Source organism: Pyrus communis, chromosome 6 (assembly GCF_041283825.1).
Source record: "Pyrus communis isolate YQ-2024b chromosome 6, ASM4128382v1, whole genome shotgun sequence".
NCBI lineage: Eukaryota > Viridiplantae > Streptophyta > Magnoliopsida > Rosales > Rosaceae > Pyrus > Pyrus communis.
In genome coordinates, this window is record NC_142570.1 from 2130223 (window position 1) to 2148530 (window position 18308).

Sequence of the window (18308 nt, forward strand, 5' to 3'; positions counted from 1 at the left end):
TTGAATCCAACGGTTAAGATATAATTTGATGAAATTCAACGGTAAAAAAAAAAAAAAAAAATTAACGGTCCAATTTAAATCTAACAGTTAAAATAATTAAAAAAAATCTTTCATTTGTTTCATATTTGTTCATAGTGTTTAACGAGTTTCATAATATCGGTTAGTGATTTTTCAGTATTTATCAGAATCTAAATATTTTAAGGTTAAAATGTTCATAAAATTAAATTAGGATAGTCTACATAATTTTTTATTTTAAAAAAGTTACTTTAAGAAAAAAAAAATAGTCTAAATTCATTCTTTAATAATCTGGGGTTAAAATTTTAGACCAGAAGGATTGGAGCAAAAAAATTGTTTCTGTGTTAAAACCTAAATTTTTTTGACTAAAAATTTTATATTTTAGGTCAAGGGTTGAAGATGGTTATAGGAATATAAAGTGATTCGTAAATTTCTTTTCTAGTTATAACAAAAATACCCTTTATTTTCATAACTAAAAAAGAAAAATGCTCTTTTCTGAAAAGAAAATTAAAGTTATGATTATTTTCGTATGTGGACAAACGGACAGAACACTACTCGGGATTGCCAAATCATAAAAAGAGTAAATAAAAGTCGGGATTGCCGAAAATATAAAAAACTCCAACCCAAAAAGTAAATAATCCAAGTTCAATGAACCCATAAATTAAAAATTAAAAATTAAAAAACAACGCTTAGCCCGTTAGACTAAACGGCGACAAGTGGCCATCAAACAGTACCCCTATCAACCTCCGTTTCAACTACTTAACGACGTCAACCCCGCCGTAACGTCGTTATTCCAGCGGCGGGTTTCACCTAACGGAAAACAACAAAAACAAACAATAAAAATACAGAAAGCAAAGAATGGCAGACTGTATAAAAGATCTCCAGCCAAAGAGGTCACAAGCTCACCGAGAGAGAGAAATGGAGTTTTAGAGAGAGAAAGAGAGGAGAGAGAGAGAGAGAGAGAGTACCGACTATCGGCGCACTGTTCGTCATCTGAAATTTGAAGAAGGAGAAGGAGCTGATAAGAATTTCCGAAAAGGTGAGATTTTCATGCTCGAAATTTCGGAGCCGATTTTTCTCGGTTCATGCATTTCTGTATGATCTTTTTCAAGCTCTGAATTCAAAGAACTTTTCGTCAGTGAGATTCGACTCTGGAGCTGAATCGTTACGTAAGCTGCTGTAACAATTCGAAATTTTCAAATCGCAGAGACTGAAGGTTCGAATTTTTTCTTCCCTTGGTTGATTTGAATTTTTCGTAATTTTATTCGGATCGTTATCGGTTTGTAATTCTCAAGCTCCTGATTTTTTAATAAAATTATTTTTCGTCAGTGAAAGACCATATTCCAAACTACTCTGATGAAAGCAAACACGATTCGAACGATTTCTTCTATAAATTGTTGAAAGCTTCAAATCGTCTTGATATATATGGGGAATTTTCATTTTATGGGTTTTTTTTTGCTTTCCGATTATAAATCAAGGAAGAACTGACGATTTCGTGCCGAAAATTGAAACTTTGCAGGCGAAGCAAAGCAATTGATATCGAAAAGCATTCGGAAAATTCGAATCAAAGCTTGGATTTTTCTTTCCTTCTCCTCTTCTGAAAGCGAAAGCGAATGTGCCTTTGAACTTCGAAGGTGTTCGAAGGCTCCCCGCGAATCTGTGAAGCTGAAGCAGCTGAGAGAATTTTTTAAAAAAGAACAGAACTTTCAACCTCACCGTGTCATTAATCCGGGAATTCACTGAACTCCGGTGAATTTTGGAGTGTTTGGATACTGAATTTTCCGTTAAAATTACAAATTTTCCGGGAAAATAATATCTCAGCTCGGCGGCCTGTACAGATATGGAGCTTCCGCAGCCTCGGCCGTTCGGAACCGAAGGTATTTCATTTTTCGAAAACAAATATTTGTTTTCGTTTTTAATTTTTTGTTTTTTGGAAAGAAATTTTAGGAAATGGGAAGGGAATTAAAAGTGTTTTAATTCTTAACCTTGAATTCAAAGTTTTTGTACAGGAAGAAAACCGACGCATGACTTTCTGTCACTCCACGCTCATTCAGTTGCCCAGCAAGATCCAAGACCACCTGCTCAAGGTACCCTTCCTTTTTTTTCATATTAATATTAATTTTTTAAATATTTAAACAACTATAATTCTTCGTATACACCGCGAGATTTAGGTACAACAAGATGCCATCGTAGTGTATCTTAAGCTAGTTATTATTGCATATTTGAGCTCTTTTACTTGACAAGTTGCGATAAGATTCGAAATACCGTCACATTAGCAAGGTTGTAACATAAAATTCTTTAATTCTCTTCAAGATGGTTTTTCTATTTTGCTTCGATGCGGCGAATTAAGAAGCGCATAGCTAATTATTTATTGTCTCGTGCTTTAACCTTCTCACATAACTATTAACAATTGATTTTTTTTTTTTTAACTATTAGATGCTTTATTAAATATACTATAAGATAGTATAACGGATAACCAAATACAAACAATTTAACACCCAACGTGAATATTGAGAACAAAAATTGCATCTTACAGAACTTTGGAAAAAAAAAAAAAAAAGAGTTCAGGCATGACACAGACTAAAGACTAGAAGAAACACTTAACCTTTCATAACACAAATTTCTTTCTCCTCTTCAATAGATAGTACAATTCATTAAAAACTTAAAAAGATATTTTCAACTAATTATATAATGACACGTAATGTAGCGCAACGTGTTCCTGACCTATTGAAAAATTTATTTATCCCTACACAAGATCATTTTTCTATTTTTTTTTTTTTCGATTATTTGCATGTGTAAATTAATACGCGAGAGAAAATACGTATTTTGTTTGTTTAATTAGACAAATATAAAAGGGTCACGATTATGCATGCACGTGACCGCAACTGAACTGTGGATCTGGTTGTTAACAATCTGGGCCATGCATGTGGTGGGCCAGCCTTGAAACAGTTAAAATTGGCTGCAAATGCGCAAAAGGAAAGGGCTAGCCTTTACCAATCGGTACCTTTAGATTGGCGCGAGATGGAGATGTTGTCGGGTCCTTGATGGGACCCACCCATGGAAGTTAGCAATGATTTGACATTTGACATGTCGCATACCACGCCTGATGCAGGTGCATGGTATGAAACGTGGGCTGTGAAGTTGACGACTCATTGTTTTTTGTTTAATTTTTATATTAAATCTTTTGTGCGTAAAGTTTTTAAACATGTTTTCTTAAAATCTTGGATCTGAGAAATGAATCTGAAAAACTGTCTGGATCATGAGAACTGAATCCAGAATGTTTCAGTTTTGTTATTTTGAGTTATATTCTATTATAATATAAACTAATACGGGAATGAAGATTCGAATTTGAAGATAGATGGAGTGTGTAAGCTAATCTAGGCAATTTGGCTATGTTGAAGTTTGACAATATATATGTTCACCACCGGGTGGTCCGGTGGTTAATTGAGAAGAATTTCAGGACCATATTTCATATTGCCCATCATGGTTCGATTACTGGTGTTGTGAATCATACAAAGATGGTTATGAGAGGCTGAAATGTCTTTTTGAGTCTTTCCAGCTCTCGAAAGAGTAGATTGTCATGACGAAACGGCCAACTACCTATGTCCAAATATGATATATAATCATTCAATGACGAAGTTTCCAAAGTCAAATATTTTCCTATTAGGAGAAAATTTGAGAAAAATATATGGTAGTAGAGCAAGATTTGCAAATGCTTATCTGGATTAGGGCTACACTATTTTCAACACCTTACCTTTGGTTTTATGTAATTTCAGGACGGTACCTTGAAACACATGATTTCTTACGACCACTTGAACGAATGGGAAAGCCATGCATTGCTAAGGAAGAAACCTCAGTTGAGATATCAACCGCTGAAAAACAACCGTCTCATGCGGCAGCGCAGCCGACTAATTCCGTGGAGCATATTCTCCCCGGTGGGATTGGGACTTACAGTATAAGTCACATTTCGTATTTTAATCAAAGGGTTCCGAAACCAGAGGGATCGCCGGTGTTTACAGTCGCTCAAACAAGTAGTAACGAGAGAAACGTTGACGAAAACTCAAACTGTAGTTCTCACACCGGAAGTGGATTCACTTTGTGGGAAGAATCTGCAAAGAATAAGGGAAAGAGAGGGAAGGAGAATGTTGTGGGAGAAAGACCCCTGGGTACCGTGAGAGGTAATTAAACTTGATCTGTATTTTTTGCATGTGGTGCATAATTTGTGTTCCTTAAATTCCAATGTGATGAGAAGAAACGAAAAATGGAAATGAAACTCATGGCAGCTACTGGGGTTTTGACAGGGCAATGGACCTCTTCGGAGCGGCCTGCGCAGTCATCTTCCAACAATCATCGCAGCTGCTTCAGTTCTCAGTCAGTCCCTAGCCATCTCGAACTCTAATATTATTTTTCTTTCGTCTCTCCGTGTTATTGATTTCGATATCATATATGCAGTTTTTGATACATATAATTGGAATGCCAACAGGTCATCTGGGCAGAAGAACATGAGCTTCATGGAGATGATGAAGTATGCCGCCAAGGGTAGTACCCAGGAAGCCGAACTTGACGATGAAGAAGAGTTTGTTCTAAAAAAAGAGACCTCTACTACTACCACCAATGCCACCACCACATATAAGAGTACGTCTCCTCGTTAGATAAAATTTCACTTGAAATTCTTTACCCTATTCTTATCCTTTATTTTTTTTTTTTTTCATCTTCACTGAAGAGTTTGTGTGTTTCTGAAGGCGATTTGAGGGTAAACGTTGATGTTAAGAGCTCTGATCAGAAGGCTAACACGCCGCGATCCAAACATTCTGCCACCGAGCAGCGAAGAAGAAGCAAAATAAATGACAGGCAAGTTTCTCTTCAATATAATACAAAATTCATGTTTTGGAAATAAGAAATGCTACAAGAACCAGGATGAATCCCAAAATTTAGCCAGTTTCGTATGTATCCGAAGCAATAGCTTCTTACATGATAAAAATCATACGATCAGCTGCTTGGCAGGTTTTCTAACATTATTGTAGATTGACCCTTGAAAGTTATTTGCAGATTCCAAATGTTGAGAGAGCTCATTCCTCACAGTGATCAAAAGAGAGATAAGGCATCGTTTTTATTAGGGGTACGCCGCACGTAAATTATTAATTGTCGTAATTTATCTCCTCCTTTACCTTTCACTTCCGATTTTTGAATGACCGGGTTTTTATCTTTTCACTTCCCAGGTTATCGAATACATTCAGTTTTTACAGGAACGAGTAAACAAGTACGAGGGTCCATACCAAGGATGGAACCATGATCCAGCAAAATTGATGCCTTGGGTAAGAAGTCAGGCCCTTATATCCTTTTGTGGCATTACCATGAACTAGTAGTAGACTAATATCTTTGTTTTTCTTCTGGAAACAGATCAACGATCACAAGCTTAGGGAGAGTTACTGTGATCAATCTCGAGGCATGAATGTGTCTGGTCCTGCATTACCGTTTGCTGCACAGTTCGATGAGAAACCTACTTCTGTCCTGCCGACAATCCCTGGAAGCTGCGCACAGAACCCTGTAGAATCCGACACAAGTACTGAAACCACCTTCAAAGCCGTGGATCACCACCCTGGAATAACAAGCAAATCGATGCCCTTTCCTTTGTCAATGCAACCGAACTTCTTCGCTCCTGTCAGGAGTAGTGCTGCCGCTGCTGCTGTACCTCCAATTCCACCTAGACTGCCATCTGATGCAGAGAACACATCTCAGCATCGATCTATGTTATGTCAGACGAGATCGTGCGCTCCTGATGGTACTGCCACTAGGGATAAGCTAAAAGAACAGGAGCTGACAATTGAAGGCGGCCGAATTAACATCTCAAGTGCCTACTCCCAAGGGTGAGTTTTCTTGTGCTCTAAGTTACATATTCAATCGGTCTTTCCATGTTGGTTTCGAGTTTATTGAGCTTATTTCAAAAATGTGCCAACCGTAAACCCTGAAAGCTCTACTTAGAAGATGCATCTAGATTTATGAGTGAATAACATGAGCGGATTTCGGCATTGGACAGGTTATTGAATACGCTGACACAAGCCCTTCAAAGTTCCGGTGTGGATTTGTCACAGGCCAGTATCTCCGTGAAAATCGAGCTAGGGAAGCGAGCAAACAGAAGATCACCTATACCAAAATCCGCGATTAAGGTATATCATGTTCATCTAGCTGTCCCATAAAACGCATCGAATTTCAGTTTGTATAACAACCACAGCTAAATTTTGTCTGCATTCTTCTGCAGGAAAATGAGATTCCGACAAGCACTTTAGGAAAAAAGCACTCTGTAATTGCAAGCAGTGAAGAAACTGAACAAGCCCAAAAGAAACTCAAGACATTCAGGAACTAATTAATATGACAAATTAAGCCTAATGTATTATTATTTTTTAAATATAATTAATTCTTTTTTTTTTTTTTTTTTTGGAACCCCTTTGATGAAGTATGGGGTTGATTGTACAATGTACATGTAGTTCTCGTTACTTACAGTTTATTTAGTTAAGTTGGGATCCAAATTCCATAGATTTCCCAACCAAAATATTATTTATTGTTTTTGGTGTTTAGAGACGAGATTTGAGTGTAAACAGAACATCGCTTATTGTTAAGGCGTCCATTCTAATGCTGAGAAGCCGCTTTTGCATTTTTCAATTGAGGTTGCTTTTTCTTCTTGTAATTTTCCTTGACATTGACTAATTTTTATTTCTTGTTAACTTCTCTCGTGCTGGCTAAGTGGCAACCGATTGTATTGGGCCGGTTAAAAAGCCACTCACTCCAGCACGGGTGCTCGCCAGAATGTATTTATCTCATTATATAGCTGGTCATCTATTCCACCTCCCTCAAGCTCCGTTGCCCTATTTTGCTCTTCATGTCGACACTTCCGCACAAGCTAAGCGTCATTAGAATCTGTATAAGACATTTTAACGGTCACCACTCAGGCTGGCACCTGGTACACGCCATTAGTAATTTGCATACGAGATTACGTCGAATACAGAAGGGTAGTGAATTTCACCAATGCCTTTCTTTCCCTTGCACACCTCTATTTACATCTGGGCTTTGGATGGAATAAATCAGAGAATAATCAACCAACATAAGTAAGCAAACATGTGGACAAGGAAAAGGAGTGTGTCGGAAAATCATTTCACGTCGATACATGTGAAACTTCGACTCTCTTTTGCTTCAACTTATTTGGGCCAACTCAACAAGAGGAATGCCAACGTAGCCCCTCTAACCTTCAACAGATTTGGGCCCAATCTTTGTTATGAATAACTATATTTATTATTTTAAGTAACCTCATGATCCATGAGTTTATGTAATAAATTTTCATGAAAGTATTAGCATTATGTAATGCAGAAATGTTACATGAACTCTCTTAAAAGTTGGACTCTTCATGAATTTTTCACCACCTCATGTTTTTTGTACAATATTTTATAATGTTAATACAGGAATTAACATTAAAGCGTGAGTTGACAGAGAGTTCATGAAAAGTCCCACTTTTAGAACAACTTCACCCCTAAAAAATGAATTGGCCCAAAATCCATTTAATCCACTCAAATGAATAGTAATTGACCCCAATGAATAGTAATTGGTCAAATGTATCTCCACCCCTAAAAAATGAGCTGGCCTAAAGTATGGTCAATTCGTATTAAAATATTATTAAATTTTTTTATAAAATAATAGAAAAATAATTTTATTTTTAATTTCGGATAGAATTTTTAACTAATCTTGTCACGCCACATGTCATTATACGAAAGTAGTAATTCTACTCCAAAGTTCTCGATGCTGCATCTCATTACCCGTAATCGAGTCATGAGTAATTTGAACCCAGCATTCACACAATGTAACATCTTCAATGACCGTCCAAGTAGCCATTTTTTGCACACAAAAATATATGAAAGCTTTGGTTCAAAGTGTTGAAAATATTGAAATGTGGTGTAAGGTGGAAGATGATGATTAGGTATTTGTAGAAAATAATAATAAATTTTGTTTTAATTTTTCTGTATTTTAAAACAATTTTTATTAAGTTAATTAATCTGGACCATTGGATTTGAAAAAGATTGAAATCCATCAGCCCAAAATTGGACACGTGGCCAATAGTAAGAATTCTGACTTTTTTTTTTTATTTCAAGTTTTTTGGCCTCAAATCCAGGACCGTTGATCTAGGAATCGGACGGTCCAGATGTTGCTACATGACTAGCCGTTGGGTTTGAAATTCAAAATTTTTTAACTGTTAGAAATCCAATGGTTCAGAACGCTAGCCGTTAGAAATCCAACGGTCGAAGATGCGCCACGTGGCCTATGTCCCACACCCTTTTAGTGCGCCTGCAGCATGGGGCTCGTCATCTGTTGGTTGTCTGCAACGCGCGCCCACGTGCGTGTGTTTCTCAAGCGCCTGACGCAAAAAAAAAATATCAGGCATTCGCTGATGCCAGCATGACGTTAGATAGGCCGGTTTCTCCCTCGGTCCATTATGGGTCGGCCTAGAGACTGGGGTGGACTTTGGGCTGTCCTATTTTGTGGGATGGAGTGGGTTTTTTTGGGTGCCAGCCTCCAAATGAGAGGTGGACTTGCTCTTAAGAGAGTTCCTTTAGCATTTTCGTATATAATAATTTAAATTTTACATCAAATTCAATAATCGATGAGATTCTTCAATTAAATTCTTTAATTAAGATTTTAATTAGTAAAGAAATGGTTGGATCGGGTGTTTAAATATCGGATCGAGTGAATACCATCATAGGGATCATCTTAACACAATTTCTCACTTCAATTACCTAAGAGCATCGTAATTCCAACTGTAATTTATAAAAATTATATAAAATATATATGAGCTAGCAAGCAAGCAAGGGGTATATGATGATATCTCACTCACTTTTATTACTTGACTTGAAATACAAGTAAAGTTGCTTCTGCATATCCTAGTTAGTACTTTTGTATTATATATTATCCTACATGAAACTAACACATGTATTAATTCTTGGTGATCGTAACGTAGAGCGAAAGCAACTTAAACTGTGATTAAATTAATCCTTAATTACTACCACAAGTAGTGAATTTTAGGGTTTGGTAGTCTAGAGAAAGCTCTTTCTTCACTATGTACGTGGATTTCCTGGATCGTACAAATCTGAGAACGATCGTCAACAATTCAACAAAGAAACTAAATAAAAATATTATTATTTGTATAAGAGACGAAAAACACAGAATAACTCTTGTGCAAGCATCTCTATCATGATTTATATATTGTATTGTATAACTATATATATATATATATATATATAATATTATGGAATGGAAACAAGACAACGTAACAGTGTTTAAATCAAATAATGATGAAATATTATAAAGACACTTTTGTGTTAAACAAGGTATTCTCTAATTCTTTTTCCGATTAAGTGAGATGATGACACCATTTTTTGGTGGTGGTGGTTGTGGTATGGGATCATGGAAAACCAAAGTGTTATCAACTGCTTTTTCATTTGTCCTAGCCTCCTATCCGCATCACCTCCTTTCTCTATACAGAAATAATTGAATGCCAAAGGACCCCATTCACTTTCCCTCCGCAAGAAACCAAATCTAAATTGACATCAAAATATTCCAACCATCATACTCTTTTCTTTCTGCTCAAATTCCAAATCCGATCAAAAAATCCTTCCGCCAACCAGTATTTTTGGGACAAATTTGTTAACCAAAATGGTAATGAGAGAAACATGTTTGACCTGTCATGGTCGTGTGAGATGAGATTTTCATGGAAATGGAACCTTGATCTCCAAGTAAATCAAAACACTTATGGAACATGTAAATTAGTGGAGATTTGTGTAAAGGAACATGATCATCGGATCCCGGCTGGCCGTGGCCGTTCTCTCTGAATCAGACCGGGACCGGCGTTACAAAACGGGGGTAAGAGGGCAATGATCTGTGCAAGCAGAAAACTTTCAGAATGTAGTATATAATATGCTTAAGAGAATCACAATACCATAGGTTTCGTTGATCTAAAAGGAACAAAAAAATTACCAAAAAAAAAAAAATTTAAGGAATAAGGGGTTTGACCTTTTGATGATGATTTTTTGCAGTTCCAGTAAAACCAAACCTATATATGTTCTTCCCCACCCCCACAGACAATGCAGTTTAAGATCGTTCTCACCCTGAATGGCAGGGTAGCTTTCTATACATGATTTAGTTGGATTATTTCAGGGCTTATACAAAAGATAAAAGACATCGTACAGCTCGTACCATACGTGCATCCTCTCGGGCTCCTCTTGAAGATTACTTCACTACATCAATCTCCATCGCCTCTTCAGAACAAAATGCTCGTTATGGCCATACCTCTGTAGACAACTTTTCTTCCAGATCTGTGCGGGAAAGCAGCCAACACTGTAGACCATGGATGAGTGTCACACATCTTGTAACGTTGTATATCACGTACTACTTAGTTCATCATCTGATGGTTGCAAACACTCTACTGGGTTGGCATAGAAATAGTCCTCCTCTTTAGGTCGGTCTTGGATCATCAACCTATTAGTTGGTTTCCCCATGCGATTTGCATGAGCTCCCTTTACTGCAGATGAAAATTCATCCCAATTCAATGACCCACTAGTGTACCGGTCTATCAAATCAACAAGAAGCCTTCTGTCCAGTAAGATTGTCTTCTTGAACCCAAGAAACCTGAAGAATCATGAACAAACGATGTTTAATTTTAGACGACACTTTTCACCATTAACAAGAAATAAGGGCAGATGATCATGTAACAATAAATCTGAGGAAAATAGCATGAAGCAAATCACGTAAAAAATACATCCCTTCATCACAAATATCAAGCAATACCAATATATGAACCTGTTGATAAACTAAAACTCCAAAACTGGCAATTGTTTCACAGTAAAAACAAAGTCTGACTGGTGCATAGGTGTGTACACAAATGATCATCTCCTCAAAAGAGACAATTTGGGACGACAAATAACTGGGTGGAGTTTTAAGTTTTAAAACCAACCATCGGAGCCAAACAAATCCACTAGATGCATTGAAAATTTGCCATATAACTTCTGCTATGAACAAATGAAAACTACACTGTAAGCATAAAGTACCTGCGATGGCCTTCAACCACTTTAGCCATGTTTCCATCATATGTGGGAACGAAGATATCACTCTCCAATGAGACAAGATAATCCAATGCTGCCATTTGGGATGAGTGGTTTTGAAAGAACCTAAGGTCTGATGGTTCCAACAGTGTCTCTTTTCTGACCTGTTTGAACAAATTCAAAGGCAACTTGTGAAAACAGAAAACAAAAAATGTAACACAAATACAAAATAGGTGGCTTCAGCTATCTTCTACTCACCAATTTTGGAAAAGCCTCTCGAAGACTTGCCATTCTCCTCTCTGCGCCATAGATTTCACCAGCTGCGATATAAATCTGAATATCGCGGTCAATGTCAAGGGCACTCAGTGTAAGAGCAGTTTCTTCAGGTGTCAGAGGACAGAAACCATCTTTCCTTTTCAGGTCAGAATTTATTATTTTCTCTTTCCACCAGGGATAAGCATATCTGCCAAAAAAATGAAACCATCACAGAGAGAATAATTTTTTTACCGAATTTTATCCATAGAGTGTCAAGCATAAGTTACCTCATTCTTGTCAACTCTTCCACCTCCTCGATGTTACAACCTTGAGTACAACCAGAAAATGCCAACATGTCCATTTCATATCTAAGATGAAGTACAAGGAATGGACCATTTTGCCTTAGAAGCCTGATAACCCTTCTGCCCAACTCCTCTATCTGAGAAGTGAATCTCAGAGCACTGAAATTAACTCGGCAGCGAAGTTTCTGAATCTCCAAAGGTTGTCCGTTATTGGCAAGTCGAGCATCAGTTCTATTCAGATGTACAACTTTGTATTTTTGTATCAGCGGAAGAATCTGTACGAAACAAATTTGAAAGGACTTTATTTCAGTCAATTATGATGAGGTTTATGAATGTTTTAAGAGCTGCACCAGAGAGAGTTCCTGCTAAGTTATAGAGAATATGCAAACAACTAACCTGTCTACGATAATAAGACATATCAGACCAACTAATAGGTGGCATGGTATAAAACATTCCTAGCTCCACTCTCCTCTTTACCCTGGGAGGCAGCTCTTTCAATATGCGAACCTCATCTCTCAAGGATGTGATGAAATGATCCACATCAAATATGTCTTTGAATTCACTGTCATATCAAGAGAAGGTAAGAACTCTCAATATTGGGTGGAAGAAACTAGCCTTCCTTTTACAGTTTCAAACAAATCAGTAACTTGAAAATGTTAGGAAATTATATTGGCATACCTGGGATCAGCCCAAAAGGAGGTTTTGTCGAGTTCAGGGACTATGAGAGTGACGTTCAAGTATCTTGCGATAGCAACCATGTCACATATCTGTAAAACCACCACCAAGAGAAAAAAATGAAACAGGTAAGCATGCACTAACTTAATCACCAGGGATGAATTCCTGTTAAAATGCAAAGTCAACTGCTGCTAACCACTCACCGCTGCTCTCATTTGATTGAGTCCCCCATTGCATGATACCATCAGGTAACCATTGTTTTTATAAACCCCTGATGGAGAACAAAACAAATTCAGATTACACGCCGATCCAACAAGCATCCAAAACCAAAGAAAAATATAAATAGATACAAAGTTAGGACAGCTATTAAAAGGCTACAGACTACTGTAATTAACATTCCATAGGAAAGGAATCGGCTTTTCAACCATATCGCAATCAACATAGGAAAATTTACAATCGTAGTTCAAGCTCTATCACCATAATACACCGGTTAACCGCCTGTATAAATCAGTTAACTTTGAACTAGCCAGCTGCTTTCTGAATTACAAGTTTCTACCTTTCAGCATTTCATTTCTTGGAGCCAAAGCGGGTGCTGAGCTATTAACTTTGGTGGGACACAAGAATTCTCCAAGTACTAGTTTGCATTACGCACAACAAGTGAGGATTTGGGTTGGTTTAAAAAAAAAATAAAAAACCGCAGAACAATCATAAAATTATCATCCAAAACAACCCTACTGCCATTTGGAGTAATTAGCAATTAAATACAAGAATCCACATAAATAAATAAAAACCCCAAATTCCTGGAAAATTAAAAAATAATAACACACTCACTCTTGGGCGGAAGAGCTCTGGCCGGAAGAGAAGGCAACCTGTCTTGCAAGACGGAGGAGGCGGCGGCGGACTCCAGAGAGAAACAAGCAGGCCACCCTTTCAAAACCCTAGGACCCCACATATCCCCCAGAGCCGTTAATTGCACGATGCACGTCCACAACAAAACCGACGAAGTCGCACGGATCATCCACAGCTTCATTTTCGACCTCGACGGCGAAGGCGACGACGCCGCCGTGACCAGCATCGAGTTCTTTAACTTTTCCCCTCCTCCTCCGCCGCCTCCCAACACCTTAAATCCCATCACTCCCTTTCTCTCCTTCTTCTCCACCTTGCACATCAATCTCTGTATATTCTCTCTTCCGCCTACAAACATCAACGCAGTGACCCAAAACGGTGCGTCTCGGCAATGCCGGATCCAAAAAAATGGCTTTCCTTTTTTGACCCCCCGCTATTTATAGAAACCAGCAAAGATTCGAGAACCCGATTTCCCCAAAACGGACCCGAAATCCTCACCACATTCCTCAAAGATTTGCTCCAAAACTCTCACGCTCAAAGATTCCCTCCAAAAATGGCATCAAGAACCCTAATTCATTACAGCAAAAAAAAAAAAAAAAATCGAAAGTTTCGATCTTTGCCGCGACACTCGAATTCCAGACCCGGGACAATGGAACCCAAAATGCGAGCTGCAATCCCCTCCCAGATCCACCGTCTAAATTTTCCGGCGAGATCAGTCGCCGGAGCTTTTGCCGCGGGCGGCCGGCGATTTAAGAGGCGAGAGAGATTGGGGCGGAGGAGAGAGGGAAGAAGAAGAAGAAGACAGGCAGTGGTGCTGGTGTCATCCCATCATATGATGTGGTGCGAGCAATTTTAGAGAGAGAGAGAGAGAGAGAGGAACAAAAAACGCGTGACGGGCGTGCGTGACGTGCACCGACGGTTCGAGTGGGCTTTTCCGTGCTTAACACATTTGCTTAAAAGTGCCCAAAGCCTCCAATAAATTCCAGCCAGCCATACGGCGGTCCGGGCGGGCCCCACCCCAACTATGTCCTGCACACGTGTCGCAGATCCGACCCTCGGTTCTTGACACGTCGTGGGCGGGATCGTGGCTCCGTATCAGACGGTGATGGTGGTTACGTTGTCGCCGGTTCGATCGCGCCCATCCAAGACGCCGACAATATATCGCGAGAAGTTGGAAACTCTCGTCTCGCCGGTCCCGCACTCGGAAATAATAATTAAGGCTTAAGCTTTTAATTTTATGATTAGGGGGCTCTAATCACTATGTTGGTTGCAGTTTGTCTGACGTGGGACGGTATTTTTGCGATAAGTACAGTGGCAGCAGCTTTGCACCCTCCGAGTGTCGGTTCGGCCGTGTAAACGGCGACAGGCACGACGTCGTTTTCGGAGGAGACGGCCGGTTGTACGTAGATACCTTGCGAGGGGGGTGTCGGGACACGTGTCGAAACAGACGCATGGGTGAGGGGGACTGTGGGTCCCGATCCTAATCGGAATGCGACGGGGGTGTAAGTACATTGTCAAGTGTACAGTGGAGGGGGATGTAGATGTTTCACGCGCACTTCAGCTGCGTGGTGGTGGGAAGCGTGGCTGGATTCCATTTGGGCGTGTTTGTCACGCTCTCACCTGGTTGAGTTGGACTGTTGGTGAAGGGAGATCCACAGGCCGCAGCGGATCTAATTTTCTCCATGCTTTGAGCCTTTCAAGTGATTTGTATTTATTCATTTTAGAAAGCAAATATTTATTTTATTTTTACCAAAAAGAGGTTAGTATTATTTTCCTAAAAATAAAAAGTTAATTAACATATGTAAAGTTACCGTCTAATGATATTCTTCATCACTAGTAAGTGAGATATCTTAAGTTTGAATCTCGCCAAAGGCGAATTTGAACTACATTATTGTTAGTTCATTATGAGGCTAAGCTCATCCCCTCTCTTTAGTATAGATAATTTCGTTATGGATGCTTTAGCTTCTGCTGGGCAATCGTCTACAGATAATCATGTTTAAAATTTCGTCCTCCTCAAGTGAAGTGAGCATGGTTATTGAACTTCATTCATAGGATCTAATTGCCCTGGAGGCTTTTCTTTGTAATTAAATTATCGTTTAAAAAGAAAGTTAACTCACATTTTAATAAACTGCTAAACAAATTTAAGTTAATTAACAGTTTTTTTTTTCTTTTGAAGAAAAATGAACAATTATTTTAGTGATAGGAATTGTTTGAGCAATAATATTAAGCTTTGGGGCTGATTTCCTCCCAAAAAAACTTTGCGGTTGATTCGAATTCATTTGTGAAGGCTATATTTGGTTCAATATAATATATATTGGGAAGTGTTATTAGCACTTCAAAAATCTCATTCTACATCCCTCATAGGTGTATTTTTATTCCCTAATATAGAAAGTTTGGAGTGTAGAATGAGATTTTTTAAGTACTAATAACAATTCCTATATATTTTATTGTTTCTTATATTTTTTTAATAGTTATCTGCGAATCATTCGACATTAACAAGATGATTTGGTATTTGATTAATCTATTAGTTAATTCCCAATTGGGGTTGGTGTGTGAGAATCTTTCTAAGAGGAAAAGAATTTGTAACATATTAAATTGATAGAATTACATGTGCATAAAATGGGTCAATGGAAATGAAGAAATGCTATATGTGGGGTTGTTTCGAACGAACTTTTTTTTTGTCAAATATAGAGAACATCAATAAAACAAAGTCCTAACCGACATATTACAAAGTAAATAGTCTTAGAAATGATAGGTATATAAAAAGAAAACGCTATTTATACAAACAAAGAATGAGCAGTGAAGAAAGATCCTCCACATAGACTCAAAAAGTACATAAATGAAATAACATAAGAGGGTTTCAATTTATGAAGAAAGATCATCCACAGAGACTAAAACAGTAAACACCCAAAGGTGGCTGGTAAAGAAAGCTCATATACATTGAATATATCATAACCTCGCATAGTCGATTTCCATCAAAATATACACTCAAAACCATCATGAATCCATGGAATAATGCTCAAAATCTTAATCCATTATTAAATCACTAACCACTCATTTTATGATTCGAGTGAAATTTTTACAAAAATGATCCTATACCACTAACCTAAAACTTAAACAAAAACGATCATATACCAATAGATTAAAACTTAAACAGTCGAGATCATTGAATTATTGTGAATAACAGTATCATATTAATTTACTTATTTGTTAGTGCTCGCTCACACACTACTGTATAAAGTGATAAGATCTCAAATTTTGGTAGTTCCTCATACAATCAACCCCTAAAAAAATTACATATCATTAGTCTTTAGATCAATGATGAAGTTGCATAAAAGAAGTGGGATGGGAATTAATGGGTGCTTAGTGTGGTGGTTAAATTTCCTTGTCTAGAGAGTAATAGAAAGCTACCTTATTGAGCTTACAATTTAACATATATAGGATTTGTTTAGAAGTGCTTCCATAATGAGTAAAAACAAATTTGGTAAAAATGTTTTTGGAACCAATTATTAGTAAAATAAAAAATAAAAAAATAAAAAAACCAAAAGTGAATCATGAAAAAACACTTAAAGTGCTTTTGAAAAAAAAAAAACTATCAAAAATGCTTATGCTCACTTTAAAAGCACTTTAAACGAGCCCATATATATATTTAGCACTTAGATTTCTTAGGTGGTTGACATGTTCGAGTTCTTCCACCATTTGAGTGGTGGACTCACCATTTTTTAAATGATGTATGAATTGGATGTGGCAATGGCATGGTGCGCACATTGCTCCAATTTTATAATGTGGCAAAGTTTTGTGCATTCCTTCACGTCAAGCTTGCAAAGTCCAATGGGACAAGTCCACTTCCAAAATTAGCAAACCAATCTAAAACCTCAATCTATATGACTTTGACATTTTCTTTCACTAATAAAATCATATAGAGATTATTAAATAGGAAATGTAATCTTTCACATTCACAACATGACACATATATATCCAACAATTTAGTAATAAATTTATGTCAGAAATATTATGATATTATATTGTAATACAATCACGTGGTATTACAAATCCATGTGTTATAATGAGAATGAATGATGATTTTATATTTTATGGTACATTATAAATAATAAGTTATATCATGTGACAATGTTTTTAGCACTACACATACTTTTTTGTGAAACAATGTGACTGCATTATTGTAACCATAAATTTATTTAGCTGAAAAGAGAAATTGTTATAACTCGTGATAACGTTCCAGTATCATACATCAATTTATCAAAATATACCTTTATTCGAAATAAAACCTTAATAGTTAGTAATTCATAATTATATACATCCTCTAATGGAACATGCATTCATCCTAGCTACTTTTTGGATTCATTTACCATTCATGAGTATCAATTAGAGGAGTACTATTCGCATATTCTTTTTTACTTTTATACTCTATTGTTAATTTGTGTTCATTAATCATCTTCAATTTATCTTATCTGATAGTCGAAAATTGAAAAAAATGTACGAGAGGTAAAAAATGAGTGCATAAATAACATCAACCTATTGATTATTTCAAACTAAAAAACATGCATTCAATCAGATCATCTACCAAGGACAAAGTACATGTACCAATTAATCCACCCAAGAACATTTTTACCTGTTTAGTCATGCTATTTAAACCATTTATTGGTACGTAGGTTTGATTTTTTTTTTTTTTTTAACACAAAATACATTTGTTGACAGTGGGATTTGAACCCACGCCCTTTCGGACCAGAACCTTAATCTGGCGCCTTAGACCAACTCGGCCATATCAACTATGTTACGTAGGTTTGATAGTACTTAAGATAATAGCCTGTGGGGGACGTATCGGATACGAAATTACTTTCATCCCTAACGTCCTTAATTTCTACTTTGAAATATGACACAGTGACAGACATCCATCCAACCCAATAATATTTTTCTATACATACAGAATAAAACGAACTTTAATTATTGAGTGTATTTTTTATCATCACCGTTCAATAATTGTAATATTTATCATCTTATTTATTATTATTAGATGAGTTCAAAATATAATCATTTAATAATAATAAATAAAATAATGAGCAAAATAATCCCTTAATTATTTGACGAAATTAATATGTGTGGTTATTTATTG

At 37.0% G+C, this 18308-nt stretch overlaps 2 protein-coding genes and 1 non-coding gene across 9 annotated transcripts; 1 reads left to right on the forward strand and 2 right to left on the reverse strand.

Moving 5' to 3' along the window:
• Nucleotides 1-871: 871 nt before the first annotated feature.
• Nucleotides 872-6700, forward strand: LOC137710688 (transcription factor BIM1). Of its 7 annotated transcripts, none has more exons than XM_088695362.1 (13): nt 872-1054; nt 1155-1231; nt 1494-1892; nt 2014-2102; nt 3792-4193; nt 4317-4386; nt 4499-4650; nt 4758-4866; nt 5065-5134; nt 5235-5330; nt 5416-5882; nt 6053-6182; nt 6275-6700. In XM_088695362.1, exons 5-13 carry the CDS (start codon nt 3836-3838, stop codon nt 6377-6379), a joined length of 1557 nt encoding a protein of 518 aa, XP_088551488.1. In that variant the 5' UTR covers nt 872-1054; nt 1155-1231; nt 1494-1892; nt 2014-2102; nt 3792-3835; the 3' UTR covers nt 6380-6700. The 7 variants fall into 7 exon arrangements, with proteins under 7 accessions (XP_088551488.1, XP_068305888.2, XP_088551486.1 ...); XM_068449787.2 differs by having other exon boundaries at nt 2025-2102; XM_088695360.1 differs by having other exon boundaries at nt 1498-1892; nt 2025-2102.
• A 3251-nt stretch (nt 6701-9951) lies between these two features.
• On the reverse strand, nt 9952-14125 carry LOC137710648 (rhamnogalacturonan I rhamnosyltransferase 1). The gene is made up of 8 exons (XM_068449728.2): nt 13160-14125; nt 12532-12599; nt 12332-12420; nt 12050-12215; nt 11639-11928; nt 11355-11559; nt 11103-11260; nt 9952-10683 (listed from the first exon to the last, which is right to left on the reverse strand). Exons 1-8 carry the CDS (start codon nt 13530-13532, stop codon nt 10437-10439), a joined length of 1596 nt encoding a protein of 531 aa, XP_068305829.2. The 5' UTR covers nt 13533-14125; the 3' UTR covers nt 9952-10436.
• Nucleotides 14126-17884: 3759 nt separating this feature from the next.
• On the reverse strand, nt 17885-17965 carry TRNAL-AAG (transfer RNA leucine (anticodon AAG)). The gene has a single exon. It is a non-coding gene; the product is annotated as a tRNA-Leu (tRNA).
• Nucleotides 17966-18308: the final 343 nt, after the last annotated feature.